The sequence below is a fragment of the Carassius auratus genome, chromosome 3 (assembly GCF_003368295.1).
Source record: "Carassius auratus strain Wakin chromosome 3, ASM336829v1, whole genome shotgun sequence".
Taxonomy (NCBI): domain Eukaryota; kingdom Metazoa; phylum Chordata; class Actinopteri; order Cypriniformes; family Cyprinidae; genus Carassius; species Carassius auratus.
The window spans coordinates 4,041,923-4,063,849 of NC_039245.1; the positions used below are offsets into that span (position 1 = coordinate 4,041,923).

The 21,927-nt window shown below is 38.0% G+C and overlaps 2 protein-coding genes across 2 annotated transcripts; both read left to right on the forward strand.

Annotated features, from left to right (window-relative positions):
- The first annotated feature begins 2,132 nt into the window (after window positions 1-2,132).
- On the forward strand, window positions 2,133-6,646 carry LOC113044111 (methyltransferase-like protein 2-A). Its single transcript, XM_026203742.1, has 9 exons — window positions 2,133-2,398; window positions 3,057-3,145; window positions 3,512-3,738; window positions 4,044-4,093; window positions 4,190-4,250; window positions 4,347-4,486; window positions 5,669-5,775; window positions 6,087-6,152; window positions 6,230-6,646. Exons 1-9 carry the CDS (start codon window positions 2,157-2,159, stop codon window positions 6,376-6,378), a joined length of 1,131 nt encoding a protein of 376 aa, XP_026059527.1. The 5' UTR covers window positions 2,133-2,156; the 3' UTR covers window positions 6,379-6,646.
- An 818-nt stretch (window positions 6,647-7,464) lies between these two features.
- On the forward strand, window positions 7,465-21,774 carry LOC113044119 (serine/threonine-protein kinase tousled-like 2). Its single transcript, XM_026203754.1, has 21 exons — window positions 7,465-8,089; window positions 8,948-9,030; window positions 10,659-10,730; window positions 11,530-11,596; window positions 11,735-11,778; window positions 11,876-11,974; window positions 12,279-12,386; window positions 12,472-12,564; window positions 12,926-13,036; window positions 13,195-13,331; window positions 14,528-14,680; window positions 15,070-15,136; window positions 15,232-15,329; window positions 15,474-15,555; window positions 15,801-15,892; window positions 17,315-17,404; window positions 17,603-17,772; window positions 17,891-18,026; window positions 18,189-18,300; window positions 18,417-18,524; window positions 20,319-21,774. Exons 2-21 carry the CDS (start codon window positions 8,950-8,952, stop codon window positions 20,490-20,492), a joined length of 2,094 nt encoding a protein of 697 aa, XP_026059539.1. The 5' UTR covers window positions 7,465-8,089; window positions 8,948-8,949; the 3' UTR covers window positions 20,493-21,774.
- Window positions 21,775-21,927: the final 153 nt, after the last annotated feature.

Genomic DNA, 21,927 nt, shown 5'->3' on the forward strand with positions numbered 1-21,927 from the left:
TACATTTGGTGAAGATTTACCATCCAAGATATAGATGAGTTTGTTTCTTCATCAGAACAGATTTGGACAAATTGAGCATTACATTACTTGCTGATAAAAACAGCAATAATCCACAAGTAATGCACACCACTACAGTCCGTCATTTAACATCTTGTGAGGCGAAAAGCTGTGTTCGTAAGAAACAAATACCCCAACAAATAAAATATGAGTCCTATCAACAATTGCTTTCTCCAGTGTAAAAGTTGTCTCAGCTGAATCAAGAGAGAAATATGCACAAATCACGCACCATTTACAAGCGAAAACTAGTCCAGAACAGAATGTGTAAGTGGATTTTGATGTGAGAGGACAACAGACAGACATTTTCACTGGAGGAAGAGTTATTATGTATTATGGACTAGAATTTTGGCCAGAAGCAGTGGTTTAATACTAAGTTCCTTAATGATGGATGTCTTTATTATATTAAGTGTTCCTGTAGAGTGGTAGCATTGCACTATCAAGCGCAAGGTTGGGGGTTTGATTCCCCGGGAACACATGATAGGTAAAAATTGATAGCCTGAATGCACTGTAAGTCGCTTTGGATAAAAGCGTCTGCTAAATGCATAAATTTAATTTATTATAAACGTGCAGCTTTTTAATAAATTATCTAAATAATAAAGAGGAAATGAAGATGCCCTACATGATTTTAGTGATAATCCTTTCCCTACACTATAAAAAGAACCAGGCGAGAGGGAGGAAGTCAGTGAGGGAGATGCAGGTCGTGTTGCATGAAGTTGTCAGATATTATTCAGGAATGCTCTGCTCATTCACATCTAAGACCCTCGTATGAACTGCTATATACATCCTAACCTGTCATTGCTGGTCTATTTTTTGTCCTAAGGATCCTGATGTTATGGTGGTCTCTCTATTACTTGTGCTATCCCGTTGCTTGGGCTGCTTTCACTCACGGGGAACTGTTTAAGACTGCTGTGAATATGCCAAGTTTGAAGTGTTTTGAAGTGGGGACTGTCATATTCCAGTCAGGCACCGATAATGATCATATCAACTCCATTCCATGTCTCTGTCACATTAATGCATAAAGTGCCAAAGCCCACAGAGAAAATATATGTAAAGAAAAGATTGTTCTAATAGGAACGCTCTTCTGCATGCATGAATATGCAGAATGACCACCTTAATGCATGAAGTGTCAGCACAATGTACAAAGCAAGACAGAAAAAGGTAAACGCTTTCACATCGCTTCCAGGCTTGGTTTGACACATTCTTGCATAGACTGCAGCTGCCTCTGAAAGTTTTGTTGCCATGGATACAAGACATGCACTTGCTTCTGGAGTTTCACTGAACTCTGCTGGAACTGTTGTTTCCATGGCAGCAGTTACACTATAGTGTATAGAGGTTCTCTGGTGCTGTATTAAAATGTATTAATAGCTCTGTTGGAATATATAAATATACCAAACTGTCTATAACAATAACTACATAACGCATTACACAGTATATAACTACTTACAAATAATTTGCAAACTGTTAGTCATTGTTAATTTACAGTGTTCTAAACTGTACAATGCTTTAATGGACTCTAAACAAATAGTGAGATCTTCATTCATTGACACTGTAATTAACAAATTATTATGGCTTAATTAGCTCATATGTAGCTCACATTCTGCTGTTGTTTTCCAATTAAAAAAAAAATAGTTTCTGGAGAAATAAAGAAGAGAAATAAAATGAATACCAGATATTACAATTTGGGTTAATTTTTTTTTTTTCTTTTCTTTTTTTTTTTTTTTTTTTAGAGTAAGGAAAAAAAAAAAAAAAAAAAAAACATATTGATAAATCCCTAGAAACCAGTTGCCAAACAGCTCCACTAAAATCTAAATGGCATGAATAATAAGATAAGTTTACCCCATAAGTTAACTTAACAGTGGTATTGTGAAAAAAGGAAAAATTATAAATTAGTTCTTATATAATTCTGTCTTTTTAAGATTTATTAGTTTGATAAGTTATACAATATTACATTTAAATTAAATAAACAAAAAGATGCTTATGTTTATGGGTCATGCTATATATTTGGGGGGGGGGGGTGTTATAGGTTCTCCCAGGGGCTACGGTGGGGTTAGGTAAATATGCAAAAACACTCACGCAATGTCTGTGCGGATGAGGTCAGAATGGTCGATAGGTGGCGATGTTTCCTGGCGAGCTGCGGAACTGCGACACTGACCGACCATCATGTGCGTCCGGTTCACATGAACATGGCGGCTCCTGCTGTAGCTGCTGGACCTCTCTCCGCAGAAAACATGCCAGAAACTGCTAATGGACCCACGGAGAAATCCGCTGAAGCCCAGAAACGACCGCAGTTCGGCACTCGCTTCCTCACAGACCCGCGACAGGTGTTTCAGCACAACGCCTGGTGTGTTAGACTGGATGTCTGGCTCATTCACACTCACTCTGTCTGAACATGCTCTCAGTTTCACATTGGTTTTTTCTTGACATTTCGATAGAATTATCAGTTTTATTTTAAACCTTATAAGGTGTTTCCAAATTATATTCACTGTGCGAATTTGATTTTTAGAGGAGTCTTTCTCCTAACACTAGAGGAGGACATGTTTGTGTAGCAGAAACGTTACCAACCTGAAACTATCAGGGTATCTTAACTTTTAGATTTGTATTTTTAATTGTAAATTAATCATTGAAAAATCTTATGAAAAAGAAATATATTCTTTAGTTATGCTCAATAAAATATCTAATTTGCTATTAGTTTTATTTCTAATTTTTATATAGAATGTCTATCAAATTATTATTATTATTTTAAATCACAAAAATAAAAGCTTGTAGCTTTTAATATTATGTACTATGGAGTGTTTTAACTGAAGTACTTGCATATTTACTCTACTTGCATTATCAGAGCACAGAATACAGAATAGCATTTATTAGCTGTAGCTTCAGTATGTGATCTATAACAGAACTGTGTGCTGCTCTAGTTGTGTTCTGTTATATTTGTGCATCTGTCTAAAAGACCTGTTTAGTGTCCTGTGTCACTAACTGTAATGGTGTTTCTCCTCCTGAAGGGATAATGTGGAGTGGTCAGCAGAACAGGAGCTGGCCGCCCAGAAAAAAGTGCAGGAAAACAGTCAACCTCTCCCAGCAGAAAAACAAGGTTCATCCATCACCTGCTCATGTTAGCTTTAGAAAAAATATAAAGCTATTTAAACACAAGTACATTAAACCATAAATAGACATTTCTTCATGATGGAACTCCTTATCCAGTGTTATTTTAGTATTATTAATGTGCTATAAATAAATAAAATTAGCTTTTATGTTTATACTTTCACTTTTAATTTAAAATTTGATGTGCTTTTGATATGTTCTCTGTTTAACTTTAATTTATTTTTGTTTAACTTCAGGTTTTTTGCAATGCCAACATTTTTAATTAAATTCTAATATTTCCATTTTTATTTAATTTCATCTTCTTTTTTTTTTCCCCCTCTCTCCTAAACATGCTCTTTGTTTGTATCTCCTTCAGAGGAGTTTGACAACAGGGCCAATGAGTACTGGAACGATTTCTACACCATTCATGAGAACCGCTTCTTCAAGGATCGCCACTGGCTGTTCACAGAGTTTCCTGAGCTGGCCCCTCAACAGAAGCCTGCACAAGACGCTGAGGAGAATCGGATAAATAGTGAAGATGTTTCCTCTACTCACAATGACACCGAATTTCCTGGAGCTTCTGCATCCTATCGCATCCTGGAGGTGATTTAATCTTTCTTACGTGGTAGATACATTTAAAGGGTTTGTTCACCCAAAAATCCTGACACATTTTCATTGTGACATGGACCACAAAAAGAGATATTTTGGGGAATGTCCAAGCTCGTTTTAACAAAATGAAAATGAATGTGGACCAGTGGCAGCTTTCATAACGTTCAGAGTGCGTAAAGGAAGGATGATGGTTTAAATTTTTGGGTCAACTATTCTGTGATGAAAATGAATGCCTTGCCAGTAGCAAGCCCCAGTCTCATTTTCTCCTGTGTATGTGTGTGTGTGTTTGGGGTCTTTAGGTAGGCTGTGGAGTAGGCAACACAGTCTTTCCCATCTTAAAAACTAACAAGTAAGTCCAGATACAGACCAACCCAACCTGTCCTGTGTTTGTCACCTACACAGATTAAATACCTTAATAACTTAAATAATTATTTTTGCTTTACAGTGATCCAGGACTCTTCGTTTACTGTTGTGATTTCTCCAGCACGGCTGTTGACCTTGTCAAAGTAAGCTTCAGGAAGATTATTTTTATTATTATTTAAGAAATCTGCATTCTACATTTATAGATGATCTTAAGCATGTTTTGATTAATTTTTTGGCAGTCAAATCCTGAATATGACGCGTCGCGCTGTCATGCGTTCGTCCATGATATGAGTGATGCGTCTGCAGACTATCCAATACCAGACCACAGTCTGGACGTCATTGTGCTCATATTCGTGCTGTCTGCCCTGCATCCCCACAAGTGAGTGTCCATGACACCGTGAATGAGAAATAAAATGAACAATGCTGAAATCTGTTTTCATCAAGAACGTAACCTTTAAAGCAGTGGTCCTCAACTAGGAGGACATTCCAGTATAAAAGTTTGTGTTTACGTAATATATATGTGTGTACTGTGTATATTTATTATGTATGTATAAATACGCAAACATTATATATTTTGAAAATATTTACATGTATATACATTTATATATTTGTATTCTTATTATATCTAAATATATTTAATAAATAACCATATTTTTCTTAAATATATGCATGCATGTGTTTGTATTTATATATGCATAATATATACTATGTATACACGCATGTATCACGTAAACAAAAACTTTTATTTTCGATGCGATTAATCGTTTGAGTTTATTCATTTAAATGTATTTATATTAACAATCTTAATTAAAATGAAGAAAAAAAAACTGATAGAAGATAACCTGACATATTTTTGAATGTATAGATTTTTAATAATGCACAAACACCAGTAGTACATTTCACCTTAGATAGGAAGGCATTTAAATATTGCCCTGGACAAAAGGAAGGCTTTTAGTCAAAAAGGATGAAAGCCACAGCTTTAAAGTGATCAAAACTGGTGGTGGGCATTATGCCATTTTGATTGGTCCATCATGGCATTCTTTTGTAATTTATTTTTTGCTTAGTGACTGTTAAGGCCATTCACACAAAGAACAATAACTGACAATATTATGTTTGAGCTCTTTAAAGTCAGATGGGTTCTGATTGACTGTCAATATTGTGATTTGTTTATCAGCAAGAAAAGAAAAACATTCTGAAAGTGATTTCAATGATAATGTTCTTCTGTGTTGTTATCATTATAGTTGTGATGGGGACTTCATTATAATCATAGAATTAGAACAGAACTTTATTATATTTATCATTTCTAGTTTGAACGGACTTTCTTAAACTGCTGTGATAATTTCATATCTCTTGCATCACTCTTGAAAATGTTTAACTCAAGAAACTATTTTGTGTCTATTTATTCCAAGTGTAACCATGTAATAAGTAGGGTAATATATAGTACATTATCACAAAATAAACATAACGGATTAATCTGTCTGCATCATCACTTGCATATTATTGTCTGCCCTCGCAATGTCAACCATAACCATGCATTAACTTCTTAATCTGTCTCTTTCAGGATGCAGAACTCTATTAATAGATTAGCACGATTGCTGAAACCTGGAGGAGTGTTGTTATTGAGAGACTATGGCCGCTATGACATGGCACAGCTTCGTTTCAAAAAAGGTAGATGATACGTCCATATGAAAAGTCTATGCCTTTAAAATGCACCAAGTAAAATGTCTGCGTTTACATATTTTACAGGCCAAAATATTGTCAATATTGCACTTTTATTCTCTTAAGACAAAATTATCTTTTAATTAATTAATTAGTTCCTTTGTAAGATGAACCCAGAGAAGCTTTTATAATTTTTATCACAAGTTTAATATAGTTAAGTATGTGTAAATTGGTTCAGTCATATATATATTTTTTTATTAAATTTAATGGCAATAATCTTAAATACAACAAAACTAATTGCTTGTTCATTTGTTTATCAGGGAGGTGCTTGTCTGACAATTTCTACGTTAGAGGGGATGGAACACGTGTCTTCTTTTTCACACAAGGTAAACACTTGTTCAGACTTGCATTGCACACTTGATAACCTCTGTTTGATGAATACACTTAGTTTTTTTTCCTGTAGATGAGCTGCATGATCTGTTCTCCAGTGCCGGCCTGGAGAAGGTGCAGAACTTAGTGGATCGACGCTTACAGGTGAACAGAGGAAAACAGCTGACAATGTACAGAGTCTGGGTACAGTGCAAGTATCGCAAGGTCCTGGTGCCCCCTTAGAATGAAGACTGCTTATTTGGAGAGATCGAGAACATCCAGGCTGGACCGTGAGAATATTGTGATCTGGTGGTTTTTAAGATGATGGACAGGTTGCAACAGCATGGAGGATGGAACATGCTGAGCACAATGACTGGTATGAGACTCAATCTTATGCAGCCTACTTGGGCTGCACCTGAGGACAATACATTTTGTACATCACATGTTTTAAAGACTTTTTTTATCTTATGAATAAACTACATGATGTATTAAATCAAAGCTTCTCTCTGACTATCAGCTTCTTGTTTTTTATTTTTTGTTCTTTTCTATTTTCTTATTTACCAGTTACATAGCTAATATATGGCTAAAAGCCACAAAACTCCCAATGTTTTATTTCATGATGTATTAAATCAAAGCTTCTCTCTGACTATCAGCTTCTTGTTTTTTATTTTTTGTTCTTTTCTATTTTCTTATTTACCAGTTACATAGCTAATATATGGCTAAAAGCCACAAAACTCCCAATGTTTTATTTCATGGGCTCTTCAATTCTTATGGTTTGTTTTGAGGTCACTAAATGAAATTGGATTCTCGCATATATGGAAAAGCTAGAAATATCAGGGATTAATATTATGAATATTAGGGATTATGAATTAATTGAATGTGAACTTCCACATTTTTTCATTCATCAGACTATTTTCCTGACACTTGATTGTAGTAAATAAATTCTCATTTAACTTTTATTTACATTTTGCACATGCTTTGAGATATGATACCAATAGTAATTAATCATTATAACAATCATTGATGTGTCCTTTCTTCTAAATTATCACAATAATACAGGAGAATTTGGGTCACTGTGCAATGAGCTTCAACTATACACCGTTTTCCACTTCAGGTTTTATAGGTCTTCTTTCATAATTTCTGACTGAAAAGCTGGGCAGAAAACTTCTCCACAGTATAGTTGGCTATATATATATATATATAAGCTGCAAGTGCACTGCTTAAAATCCTTTAATAAAAGCACAGAATTATTTTATTTATTTTTATTTCATTAAGTGTTTGCTAATGTAAATGGGCGTGGTTGAAAGGTAGAAATGTCTTGCACAATCTCACGAGAAAATATGAGATTTACCGATTATTGTTTACATTGCAAAAAATGAGAACCGAACCGATTCTGATTTCGCTAATCTTATTTGGAAAATGATAATTTCATCTGCATCAACTAATATTTGTAAAAAGAGATTTTAGGGTGGAACTGAGTTTAAAGAGTCGATTTGTCAATCCAAGACATGATCCCGGTTCGGTGCTGACCCAGAGCTGCGAAGACAAACGAGAAACAAAATATCTTAAACGAGACAACGATTAATTAACTTCGAAGCGAATCGCCTCGTTTTTGATGGGAAATCATTAGGTGTGGATCTGCAGAGAGATACCACATGCCACAGATCTGGTAGAACATAGATATCACAGAAGGCCAGTGGAGAAAGGCGGGTTCGGAGATCAAGGCCTCGGAGGTCTCGCAGTCCTCGGACTACGGTAGGACGCGGAGCTGGCGTCCCCTAGCGACACCGCACGCACCGAGCGCAGGCGAGCGTCGGGGATTCGGCCAAGGCCTAGCGCTGAGATGTCGGGCTGAGACGGGAAGGGCGAGACGGGAGACCAGAGGAGGAGAACGGTCGAAGAAAAGAGGTCAAATAAAACGGCAAGAAGGAGAAAAGAACCCCAAATAAAACAGGTACAAAGGCAAATGTGGCGGTTTAAGTAGACTAGTAGAATAATTTGCAGGGCAGTGTAGAAACAACAGACAATAGAAGCAAAACCCAGGGGTAAAGATATACTGAGACGGTATTTAGATGCAGTTTCTTTTGTTTTGATCCTTTGCGAACCTCTTTGTCCTTTTTTTCTATTTTTCTGTGTGTCATCCGTTCTTTACATCAATCGCACACATGATGGAGCCAGTATTATTACTTATTAACCATGCCAATTCATCATGTTATCTTGAAATGATATGCAATATGCTGGAATAAGTGGAAACAAATTCAGTAGAGTTTAAACCATGTTATACGTGCAACGGCTGAGATTTAATTAAAATGTAAATCGGTGGGTGCTCTAACGTTGTATAATTTGGTTGGTTGGTTAGAAAGTAAGTTATATAGAGTTGTTTAGGGTTCATTGTGTAACGTTTTTCTTACTCGTCAGCCACCTTCTCAGATCATGTTATTTATAGTGTATGATTTTGCACTGATTGCATTTGTTTCCTGGTCGAAAAAAGTACGAACGATTAAAAATCAATGTTTCTTAAATGCACCGCAGGCCACGTGTTGCATGTGGTTTGACATTAATTGATCTGAAGATCTTGCATGATCATGGTTTTTTTTTCCCTCGTATGCTATCTATAGGAGATGGCTTTAGGTGGAAGTGAGTTAATGACGGAATAGTGCTAGGGAGGCTGAGTCATGAATCTCAGAAAGCTCTGGAAAACATGTATTGAGGACACGTGACTCAACATGTCACACACATTACTGTCCCATCAATCTGTCAGCATCACTATGGCTACATAATGTCATGCACACTCTCTTCCTCTCTCTCACAGCCATGATGGAGGAATTGCACAGCTTGGATCCTCGCAGGCAGGAGCTGCTGGAGGCCCGTTTCACAGGAGTCGGTGTTTCCAAGGTCTGCATGGTCTCAAACTGATATTTTTTTGCTCCTATTTCTATTTGTTTATGATAATTAGTCATTCCTGCACATACCTTCCCCATCATGGTAAACCGCATCCATCGGTACATCATCTTCATTCATTTGTGTCTTTGTCTAAGACCTGGGATTGCTTCACGCATTAAGTTATATGTTAAGTTCAAGTTGCACACAGCTAGCATGTTAACCTGTTGTAGCTTATCCACGTTGTTCTGACAGAACAGACACTGACACAGTCAAAACGCGTAATTGTAGACAAGGTAATTAACATCTTTATCTACATTCCCATGCACCCAAACAATTTATTAGTACTGGGATTGAAAAGCCTTAATGTAAACCCCTCAATCAATGTGACCTGAAATAATCTTTGTTTACTTACTACTTTTACCTTCTTACTGAACAAATATGCATGTGATTTATTTACGTCTTATGAACTGGTCAGTGGAAGAGATTGAATATTTGCCAAAAAATAAAACTTTTCAGACACATTAATCAGCTTTCCTTTAAGGCAAGGTGAATAATTATAATTATACTCTCAGTAGCTCTTGAGTCGTTATAGCAATGGCTGAACATGGTGACTGGGGCACTTGCTCTAGAGTTCTGTTCAAAATACATAAATGCTAAATTGCAAAGTTCATTGTTCACATAAACAGACCTTTCAGAATCCGAAATGGATTCATTCACAAAAATTGGTGCATGTATACTGTTTCAAAAACTTTAGCTAAAACTAAAAATCTTTTTATTATTATTATTATTATTATTAATTATGAATTAATAGTTTGGTGTATCTGTTTTGTACAAATACAAAGCTATATTTAAATGCTCTGAGAAATTTCAACAACTGAGCTGAATGAAAAGCGTCAGTAAGTGCGCAGCTCTGGGATGTTTATCGCTGTGTTATTGGATTGTGGAGGGTTTTAGCCTGAACTGACCAGAATGACCAGCATCTGTCACACTTTCAGAGCAGGAAGGCTTTATTTACACAAGCGTATTTGAATTACCAAAGGCTCATTAATAACATTCATTTAAAACTGAGATAATGTTTCAAAAGCCACTCTGCGCATATATGCAACCTTTTCTCACAGAACTAGAGCTACTTTAGTGGGTATTTTTTGTTAATTTCTTCACCCAAATGATGAAACACTTTTCAGTTTTAGATAATTAATTTACCTCTAGGTCAACGCACAAAAAGGAGAGAGAATTAGAGGCAGATTTGGGAAGGAATTAGTGTTTGAAATAGGAAAAAGAGACCGACATCAAGTTTAAGGCACTGACTGATCAGGGAAAAGTCCCAATCTGTGCCCTTCTTTTGTGCTGATTGTTGGTGAAAATCCACTAGCTAAAAAGTAATGGCTGAAATGAAATAATAAAAAGTTTATTTCCGGCAATCTCCTGCAATTATTTATTGCGTATTATTTATCTATTGCTTTATTTACTATTATACTTTTATTACAATCACCAAAAACTGTAATAACATCAAAATGACTTGTTTTAGTCAAATTTTCACAGGAACTGAAGACTTGAACATTTTGCTGTTGTTTTGTCCTAGCAATGATCTTTCCTTTAGGAAATGCAAATCCTATTATCTGTTGTCTTCCTCACCGCAGGGTTCTGGACAAAACGAGTCGTCTAACCAGAGCTTATGTAGCGTGGGCTCCCTCAGTGACAAAGAGCTGGAGGTTAGTACACATCTGAAGCTCAAACAGTTGTTAAGTCACAAGTATCTCTGTTTCTGTCCGGAGTGTGTGATGCAGTTGTCCACTGATGTGTTTCACGTTGACAGTGTTGGAGGTCCAGCTCGGTGTTCAAATGTTGTATTTGGTGCCATGTTTTATTTCACTCACTGATATCACCCAGGGCAGCTGGTTGGAAAATACTTTGTTTCTTATGTTTTTTGACTTCTGGATTTAGTTGCTCCTTTTATTTAATATTTAGCATCTGTAATTTGTTAATCAGTGAAACGCACATCTGTCATGCTTAAGTGTGTTGCAGTCAGGCAAAGGTTACTAGTGTCATTTCTGGGAAGATAGTGACAATGAATGAAATTTCAGAAATAATGACCCTGTCTGCCATTGGTCAGCCAAACAGTTAGTACATCATGATTAGCTACATAGCTAGGTTGGACCACACTGGTCAATACAGATAAATCAACCAATAGTTTTTAAAATAATGAAATGGAAAAGAATATCAAGAACGCTAAACCATGTTGTTTAAAAACTGCATTACCAGACATTGCAAACTAAAACAGATGCAGTTAATTTAAAAACAGGCAGACATGCAGAGATTGCTGTGTCTCTGCTGTATTTGGATCCTGTTGTCCAGTCTTTCTGGTTGTATGAGATTGTAGCCTCAAACATTTCATTGGGAACTTCTGGAATGAATGGGCTTGTGGAATGAGATGATGTCATGGTTTCTTGCATTTGCCTGGCAGCTTACAAATTCTGTCTCGCTTTCTCTTTCTTTCCCTCCCTCTCTCAGACACCAGAAAAGAAATCTAATGACCAGAGAACGCGTAAAAGGAAAGGAGACCCTTTTGACAACCAGGGTGAGTTTGAGTAATGCTGTTGATGTAATGGATGGTGAATGCACTGATTCTCTAGCAAGTGGATGTTACCTTTTATCTTTTAGAGTGTTGTTTCTTATAATGACTATGGCTCAGATTTGTTTTTCTTTTTTTCTCTAGGGAAAGGAGGAGGGAGAGGACACAAAATTAGTGATTATTTTGAGGTAGGGGCAAGTAGTTAATTCATTCTGATATTAAAAATTAGTTTTCATGCTCATTTTCTCTGATTTAAACTTCTAAATAATTTGTTTGTGCGTGCAGTTTGCAGGGGGTAGTGCTACTGGTACCAGTCCAGCGCGTGGCATCCCTCCAGTGGCTTGGTCCTCTCCACAGCACTCTCTCTCAAACCCTCCGGTTGCCGTGAGTCTCTTTCTTACTGCCAAACCTCTTTGGTACACCGTTACACATTTTACATGCTGTAGCCGATGCTTGTAAGGTGTAAGATGACAGGTGATTGCTGTAGCTGTGTAGAAGCAGTTCAGAACAAGCATTATAATCACAGAAGTTATAATTACATTTCTGTTCATATACTGTCATAGTAGCAGTAATTATTATTATGCATATAAAAAAACATGATTAGTGCAGAGTGGTGGTCTCATTAACAATGAGCCTTTTTGGTTGCATTTTGTGTTGATGGAAATAGGTTTTTGGTTTTGACTGACAGGTGCAGCAAGGAAGCCCCTCCTCAATCGGCTCATTAAATCTAGACCACTCCCACTCCTCTTGTTCCCACAAGCCAGCTCCTACACACACTCAGCACCAAGCCACACAGGTAACACACTACCAAAAACACACTCACCTTCACAGACGCTTTGAGATCCTCACTTTGACATCCTCCTTCATTTGCTCTTTCTCAGTCTGAGTTGACAATGGAGAAGTTAGCAGCGCTGGAGAGCAGTAAGAGCTCGGATCTGGAGAAGAAAGAGGGCCGTATTGACGACTTGCTTAGGGTATGGCTTTGCTCACACACAGCATCGATATTAAAATCTTGAAATTTTGCAAACCCTTTTTGAGAATGTAGCATGTGGAAAAAGTGGTGCTGTTCAATTTACAAAAGCACAAGTAAATGCAGAGTGGCAAATCAACATATTAGAATGATTTTTGAAGGCTCATGTGACAATAAAGACTACAGACTTGGTGATCATAAACGATGATGATGATAATAAAAAAAAAAATCCTACCCCTCACTTTTGATGTCCAAAGCTGTGACTGTAATATGAATCTTTTCACTTGGAGTCAGTAAGATTTTTACATGAATGAGATGTACTGCTGAGAATACAGTGCTTATGTTGGGGTTTTTATGTGCTGCAGGTAAACTGTGACCTGCGCAGACAGATCGATGAGCAGCAGAAGATGCTGGAACGATGTAAAGAGCGACTCAATAAATGTGTTACCATGAGTAAGAAACTGCTTATTGAAAAGGTAAATGTATGTAATGGTTAATGTGTGGTGGGGTTCTGTATGTATGTTTTTGCATTTTTGTTATGATTATGGATATTTAGTTTTTATCCAGTTTAAACAGTGCATTGCATGTACATGGTAGTGTTCTCTGTTATTGCTTAATTGTGGGCATGTTTCAGTCTAAGCAGGAGAAAATTGCATGCAGAGAAAAGAGCATGCAGGACCGGCTACGTCTGGGCCATTTCACCACCGTCCGGCATGGAGCCTCATTTACCGAGCAGTGGACAGATGGCTACGCCTTTCAGAATCTAGTCAAGTACGTGAGTTGCAAATGCACACACTCTCGAACTTCAGAGGCTAGTCAGATGTTGCATACACTCACACTTCACATGTGCTGACAGAATGTGGTCAGTTTCCCTCCACTCATGTGCGTGTGGAGAGCTTGCCACTGAAAGCTTATTCAGGACATTGTTCAGGTCTGATGATGAATGAATGTGCTGCTTTCAGGATGTGCTCTGACCTACAGAGCCTTATGACATGGACTTGATACACAAACCAGATTTGTTTCAAATGAAAAAATAGATTTTAAAAACTGTACATGAGATGAGATGTACTAAGTCCAAAGTGCACACACACAGAGCAGTGAACACAAACACACGGAGAAGTGGGCAGCCATTTTTGCTGCGGCGCCTGGGGAGCAGTTGGGGGTTCGATGCCTTGCCCTAAGTCGTGGTATTGCCGGCTCCAGATTCGAAACCACAATGCTAGGGTTGGGAGTCGACCAACCCTAATATGGACATTGTATGCATACTCTCATGGCTAACTTTTTTTGTATTTTAACTTCACTTGTTAACTTGTTCTTCACATTGAAAACGTGCTTTAAAGTCCATTTTGGTTGTTTAATGCTATTCTGTGTTTTAAATAGTTCAAAAAGGTAAGTCATATAGGCTTGGATATTCTCAATAGTACATCTCAAAATTGTGAAGAACGCGATTTAGATGAGAGATGATACTTTGGGACGATCGCCCAGCCCCTAACATCAAGTAACCTCGTGTTTTCAAATAGTCAATCAGATTTTTGTGTGATCTGTGGTGTCTATCTAACAACACCAACAGCATTGCAAAGACAAGATAGCCTGTTCCGGATTCTTCCTCTGCTTTTTTTTCTTCTGCTTAGCAAAATACTCAGATCTTCAAATCGTCGGATGGAAAAGAGATTGGAACACCTCACCATTACAGAAATAAAAATCTGTGGCATTTACTGCATGCGAATGTTTGTGTCAGTCGGAATAGACACATTAACACCTATTCATTCCAGTTGAAATGTTTAACAGGTCTTTATTGGTATATGAAAGTATTAAAGTATTTAAAAAAAAACACACACACACACACACACACACACACACAGAGAATGTGTAGAACTCTATGAATGACGAAACTGAAACTAAATGAAAAGAAAAATGTGAAACGTGTTATGTAAAATAAACATGACTTTGTCTTTGTCTTTGTGTAGACAACAGGAGAGAGTCAATGGGCAGAGAGAGGACATAGAAAGACAGAGGAAACTGCTGCTGAAGAAAAAACCACCCAATGCCAGTCAGACTCCGCCTCCCAACCTGGAACCCAACAAACGCAAGAGCAAGAGCAATGGCGCAGAGAACGAGATGTATGTTTTTCTGGCATGTCAGGCTTGGAGTAGTTTAGAGCTGCACGATTAATCGCATGTGACTGTAATGAGTGTCTCGTTAGTAAAGCCGGTTCTGTGATTAGCGGTAAATGTCCATCAACTGCTTTCAAATGGAGTGGCACTTAATAGACAGAGCTGCAGTTCGCTGACAGAGCTGCAGTTCGCTGACAGAGCTGCAGTTCGCTGACAAGCTACGCAATATCATGTTCATTAACGCATGCGATTAATCGTGCAGCCCTAGATGGCTTTTACACTGGGCTCGTTTGCTTGCTGGGCTCTCGTGTGTTGAGGAAACAATGATATCAACAGTGTTACGCATGCGCAGGATACTTTACTTCCTGAACAAGTGTGCATTTGTGTCCTCACAGGTTATCTTTAGCAGAATACCATGAACAGGAAGAGATTTTCAAACTGAGACTCGGACACCTGAAGAAGGTATTCATATCATCACATTCATTTTACAGGTGTGGTTAAATTTGTGTTGTCATGGAGACAAGTCTTAATGTTTTGGTGTTGTGTGTGTGTGTCAGGAGGAAGCAGAGATTCAAGTGGAGCTGGAACTGTTGGAGCGTGTGCGTAATCTTCACATCCGAGAGCTCAAAAGAATCCACAATGAAGATAACTCCCAGTATGCACTTTCAAAGTTTATTTCCACACTTTTGCCATTTTTGGTTTCAGCACAGCGTTTATTTTTTAGAGCGCTTTTGAGAATTTTCTGAGTTTAAATTCTGGTGGATTTAAATGATGGTGTAATTGTCTCTCCGATTGTCAGGTTTAAAGATCACCCGACGCTAAATGACCGTTACCTGCTCTTGCATCTGCTGGGTAGAGGAGGCTTCAGCGAGGTCTACAAGGTAACAGATCTGTGATTGGAAACAATCGGATTTACAAATCTACATATTTTCATAATCAAGTAGTCTGTGGGTTGACTTTAAGACCTGTAAAATCATGGGAGGTTCACATGGGATGTTTTTGTTTTCAAAATCAGCTGGAGGGAGCTTGATAAAATGAAAAAATCATCCATTCTGAGGGGTTTGCTAGATTAATTGTTGCTGTTTCAAGTCTGACTTTTTCTTCCTGTTCTTTTCTGTTTCTCCAGGCCTTTGATTTGATGGAGCAGAGGTACGTGGCTGTGAAGATTCACCAGCTTAATAAGAACTGGAGAGATGAGAAGAAGGAAAACTATCACAAGTAAGCACAAACACCTTTTCCAGCCTTGCTTCTTAACTCTTTCCCTGCCATTGACAAGCTATCTCGCTATCTCGTCATTTAGAAGACAACCCTTCCCGGCCAATGACGAGTTTTTACAGCTTTTCGTGATTTTACTGTTTACACTTGGGGGGGGGGGGGGGGTGCTATTACACATTTTCTGAACGAGTACAAAACCTCCTGAACAAAAACACACATGAACAGGACAGAGAAACAAGTGATCTCTTATGTAAACCGATATGAAAAATAATGCGATCATCAGCAATAGACAGCATATAAATGAAAACTGCATAATGTTGCGGGGTAAAAAGTTGATCAAGGAAGTGGTGCATTTCTGTGCAAGCTTTGGAGGTATTGATGGAAGCAATTTACTGGATTTATGCTTTGATAATCATGCTAAATATTATCCAGATGTAGTTTTTGATAAAAATGCGATTTGCTCAAAATTATGCATTGTTATGAAGCCTACCTATATTCAAGTGTTGATTAAAAGAAAAGAAATAACACTTTAAGCTAAAATAAAACAGATATATATATTTTTTTAATCAAGTAGAGGCTCTGATCTTTATTTTGGTGTACTGCATATTAAAATATTCATATAGCAAAACGTACTGGAGGCCATCAAAGTTGAGTGAAAATCATCAAAATCGCTGGCAGTGGCTGGCAACTTTTTCCAAAAATACTGGTGGGGAAACAGTTAAAAGCTGATGCTCATTTTAATTCAGCATTAGGAGCCAAGTGTGGTTGGTTTCCCAGAACGCGCTGTTCTTCCTGAACCAGACTGTGGGAAGCTGGGGCCTCATTCATAAAGATGTGCTTAAAATAATCCTTATTGTAAATGTTTGTTAGAACGGTTTATAAAATGTCTAAATTACATTTGCATGTAATAAAATATTAATGCAAACTGGGACTCTCTATTTACCTTTAAATTTCAATCAACAATGTTGGATTAATCTCTGGTACAAGTGAGTGCAAAATGTTTGCACGCATTCTTTTCATTTGGTGTACACCTAATTTTTTTCCTGTCAGTTTTTGCCCTTATAAATCCTGATTTGCTCTGCACTTTTTATACATGAGGCCCCTGATATTTGGGTTTGACTTCAGATTGAAAGGAACTGGGTGGAGAGTTAAATGGTGTTGTCCGGACTGCTGTATTTTACAATTAACATTCATTTGCTCTGATAAAAACAACTCTTGTGATTGAATTTTATGAGTTTTATGTATGAATTTGACCAAAATTGGTCAGACCTAATATATTTATATTTTTTGTTCTTATGTTTGAAGACTTACATATGACCCATTATTTTATTCAAACATATTTAAAGTCTTCTGTCAATGAAAAGATAATTCAGGGCTTGTTTTTAACTGCTTGTTGGATTAATATGGTCATGATATGCTTTCTAGGCATGCCTGTCGAGAATATAGGATCCATAAGGAGTTGGACCATCCTAGAATAGTCAAACTGTATGACTACTTCTCTCTGGACACTGACTCGTGAGTAAACTTGCACTTGTCCTGTTGAAATGTGGACAGTTTACAAATGATTGTCTCTGATTTGAAGACTGTTTCAAGCTTTAAGTCATTTTCACTTATTTTGTTGTTAATTTGACAGTTTTGCAATAGTTTTCCATTATTTCACTCCTTAAAGTGGAGAGATGAAAGAGGCCTTGTTTTCTGTGGAATTGTTTCTAGATTCTGCACTGTCCTGGAGTACTGTGAGGGGAACGATCTAGATTTCTACCTGAAGCAGCACAAGCTAATGTCAGAGAAAGAGGCCCGATCCATCATAATGCAGGTCGTCAATGCCCTCAAGTACTTAAATGAGATCCGGCCGCCAATCATCCATTACGACCTCAAACCAGGTGTGACATGCACAGACCAGTCAACTCTTCTGTACCGGGCCAAGCATGAGAATATGCACCATTTTAATGAAAAGGGGTGCAAGATGATACTGTTGAACACTGATCCTTGTTTGGCTAGGTAACATCCTGCTGGTGAATGGCACAGCATGTGGAGAAATAAAAATCACAGACTTCGGGCTATCCAAGATTATGGACGATGACAACTATGGGGTAGACGGCATGGAGCTGACATCACAGGGGGCAGGGACATACTGGTGAGTGGTCTGCTGCGACTGGGATTTGTATGCTACTTGAATTAATCTTAAAACACTTAAAACAGACTCTTGTTTTAAGGAAGTATTACATAGTTTATGGTCTGAATGTTTGGATATACAGCTGAGCCCCAAATGCAAATCTCTCGCCTTATTGTGCTCCAGGTATCTTCCCCCAGAATGTTTTGTGGTTGGTAAAGAGCCACCTAAGATCTCCAACAAAGTGGACGTTTGGTCTGTTGGAGTTATCTTTTACCAGTGCCTCTATGGGAAGAAGGTAAAAGAGACACGTACACACATACTGTTTCAAACACTTGCTGTTTAGTCACTGTCCACTGAGATTTTAGTACCTTTCTTTCCTCATTTAAAAAAATAAATTTCTTCACCACACAGCCGTTCGGTCATAATCAATCCCAGCAGGACATCCTCCAGGAGAACACTATTCTCAAAGCCACCGAGGTGCAGTTTCCTCCTAAACCAGGAGTCTCACCTGAGGCTAAGGTACTTCACTTTTTTTCTTTCTTACATGGTGTGATCTCAGAGCAGAGGTTTAGTCTCAGGATTGTGAAGTATCATGAAACAAGGGGTTACTGGGGTTCCATCACTCCTTTTTACATTGCCCCATTAACAAATCTCTAAAGATTTAGAACCTTTTTTTTACTTCCACATTTGACAAATTATAAATCCCAAATTCTTTAAATTTATGATATTTATTCATATTTATTGGAATAGTTCAAATCATTTCACATCCATTTGTATAGCATTTCTTTTTGTTTAGCACTTTTTTATAGCAAAATACTTATTGTTGCTAAGCAGCTTCACAGAAAATGAAAGTTCCTTCATTGAATTAATAATTACAATAGTACCATACAGATGTTTGGGCTCAGTAATATATATATACACAGGTGCATCTCAATAAATTGGAATGTTGTGGAAAAGTTAATTTATTTCAGTAATTCAACTAAAATTGTGAAACTCGTGTATTAAATAAATTCAATGCACAAAGACTGAAGTAGCTTAAGTCTTTACTTCTTTTAATTGTGATGGTTTTGGCTCATATTTAACAAAAACCCAGAGGAAATTAGAATATGGTGACTTGCCAATCATCTCAAAACACCTGCAAAGTCTTCCTGAGCCTTCAAAATGGTCTCTCAGTTTGGTTCACTGGGCTACACAATCATGAAGAAGACTGCTGATCTGACAGTTGTCCAGAAGACAATCAGTGAAACCCTTCACAAGGAGAGTTAGCCACAAACATTCATAGCCACAGAAGCTGGCTTTTCACAAAGTGCTGTATCAAAGCATGTTAACAAAGTAGTATGAAAGAAAAAGATGCACAACCAACTGAGAGAACCACAGCCTTAGGAGGATTGTCAAACAAATTTGAGTGAACTTCACAAGGAATGGACGTAGTGTCTGTGACGTCACCCATAGGTTTCCGAAAAATGTTTTTGAAGCCAAAAGTGGGCGTAGGCGGCCGTCGCCTTCTTGGCTACACATTACTCCCGGATAATCGAAAATGGGCAAGAAGGCAGGAGCTGGTTGCTGAAACCACGCCCACCTAGCTCGACAGCGGTGACAGCAGTGGCAATCCACCTGTCACTCAAGTGGCTGTGCCCCTAATTGTACAGAACTTTAAGGCTTGATATAATCTAAACGGATGAGTTATAAAAAAGTTCACCCCCCTCAAAGTTGTCAAGAAGGGCAAAATTACCTATATACCAAAATAATTTTGTGAACCAGGCTGTAAACATGTTTTTTTTCTGCTGTAAAGTTGGGCATTTTAACATGAGGAGTCTATGGGATTGACTCCTTTTTGCAGAAAAAATGCAGACTTAGTGTGTATAATAGACTTTAAAAAAACATTAAGGGGAAAGCAGTAAGAGTAATAATTAGGGCTGCAGCTGATTTTTTTTATTATGGGTCAAATATTTTGCTTTCTGATGCTCTGTTTGTCCCATGTTATCCTTGGTCAACAGCAAATGCTGTGGTCACTTCAGTGGCACAAGGAAGGTTGTTGGATTCTGTCATTAATGTGGTTGCTAGGAGACTTGTTATAATAATGACTATTCGCTTAGTGAGTCAGATTGGTTTAACGTTTGCTCATATCTTTGGAACAGTAATGTTTATTTTCTGACTCCTATTATTTGAAATGTAGATTCTGTTTGATTTTTAGATTAATCGCACAAACCTGCCTTCAGCTAAACCACTTCCACACATGGGTGTTGATGCTTTTCTACTTGAACTTGTTAAGATAAACTGAACACTTTCTAATGAATTTCTTGTCTACTTCAGGCCTTCATCCGCAGATGTTTGGTGTACCGTAAGGAGGATCGCATCGATGTTCACCAGTTGGCCAGTGATCCCTACCTCCTCCCGCACATACGCAAGTCAGTGGCTGCCACCGGTAACTCCAGCATGGCTGTCGCCTCCACCTCCAGCTCCTCCAACAGCAGCGCCTCAAATTGAGAGCCCCATCCATCCTTGCTAGTTTCAACCGGAGCAGGCGGTGTGGGGCAATTGCATTTTGCCCCGCCCCTCTCTGCAATGCACTGGAAGGGGTCTCAAACCCCTTACCTGCCAAGCAAGGGAGCAGTAGGAAAAGGGTAAGAGGGATGGAGACACAAAGCATCCCCTTCCACCCTTCTTCCTCTCCCAGGCATCTGAGGGTTGTTTTATTTTATTGTATTTTTTGGATGAGAGAGGACTAAAAAGCGCCCTGTGAGTGCTCCAGAGCGAGAGGGAGTATAACTTGTGAGAAGGACCGAACTGCAACGGCTCAGACCGGTGAAAGAGACCGGTATATGCCCTGCACCCCACAACACACAAATAAATGCATACACACATAAACACACATTTATAACGAGGTCAGTGTGATTTTTCTTACATGACAACACCGTTGATGGGACAAGCCCACTCATACTAATGTGCATTCAAGTGTACAATATCCCTAAAGAATCTGGAGATGCTCTCTGCTGACAAAGAGCCCGTCCTGGCCCATCTTCCTTTCTCGCGGTCTCTTTTTCCTATCCCTTTTTGTTTATTTTTGCATCTGGAACAGATCTATGAACTTTTGGAAGCAATACTGTCAGTGGGTTCATTTCGACAATAGTTAACACTAGTTAAACGCCTTTCTGAACTGCCGTCAGATCACATAATAATTGCTGAGGCTAAATCAGCATCAGAACCTCTAGGTTAGCTGATCTTCTATGCTGGGAATCAGATGTTTGAACTGTGTGAGAGATGTAATGGACAGGTCTAGCCCAGATGTTTGTCTCTGGAGGTGTTTGTCTTTATGTCCTGCTCACTTTCACCCCATTCTATGACCAAAGCTGAGCTCTACCAGTAGGTGGTGCTGTTTGACTTCAATTTTTTTTTCTTTATTTTTTTTTATTCCTTTTTTTTTTTTTTTTTGCTTTATGATGTTATGAATAATTTTTTTGGCGACACTGAGAAATCCCCCATCCCCAGAGAATGTTCTGGTTTCACATCCTGTCTTTGGAAAGAATCTAATGTTGAAAATGGAGATGAACTTAGATTTTATTTTTCATTTACTAAAAGTCTTGTGCCTCGCATCGAACCCCACAGACATAAATATGTTCAAAAATGACACAGTTGTATATGTTTAGGTCTGGTGTTACAGCTAATTGCCTGATCCTGTTTAACTTTTTGTGGAAAAGAAGAGGATGGAGCTCATTCAAGGGGTACAGGGCAGAACTTGGAGCGATCATTAAATGCTATTGGTTATTAATACTTTGTGTTGTCTGCTTTATTTTTTCAATTCAAGTTTATTTGTATAGCGCTTTTTACAATACAAATCATTACAAAGCAACTTTACAGAAAATTAAGTTTCTACAATATTTAGTAGTAGCTTATAAGTGGTGACTATAAGTTTGTGTGTATA

Bases quoted from the DNA above. Each gene is read 5' to 3' on its own strand.
- LOC113044111 (XM_026203742.1), top strand. From the start codon at position 2,157: ATGGTCGATAGGTGGCGATGTTTCCTGGCGAGCTGCGGAACTGCGACA. The intron at 4,251-4,346 runs GTAAGCTTCAGG...ATTTTTTGGCAG, and splicing joins CGGCTGTTGACCTTGTCAAA to TCAAATCCTGAATATGACGC. The intron at 5,776-6,086 runs GTAGATGATACG...TTTGTTTATCAG, and splicing joins ACAGCTTCGTTTCAAAAAAG to GGAGGTGCTTGTCTGACAAT.
- LOC113044119 (XM_026203754.1), top strand. From the start codon at position 8,950: ATGATGGAGGAATTGCACAGCTTGGATCCTCGCAGGCAGGAGCTGCTG. The intron at 17,405-17,602 runs GTGAGTAAACTT...AATTGTTTCTAG, and splicing joins TTCTCTCTGGACACTGACTC to ATTCTGCACTGTCCTGGAGT. The intron at 18,027-18,188 runs GTGAGTGGTCTG...ATTGTGCTCCAG, and splicing joins CAGGGGGCAGGGACATACTG to GTATCTTCCCCCAGAATGTT.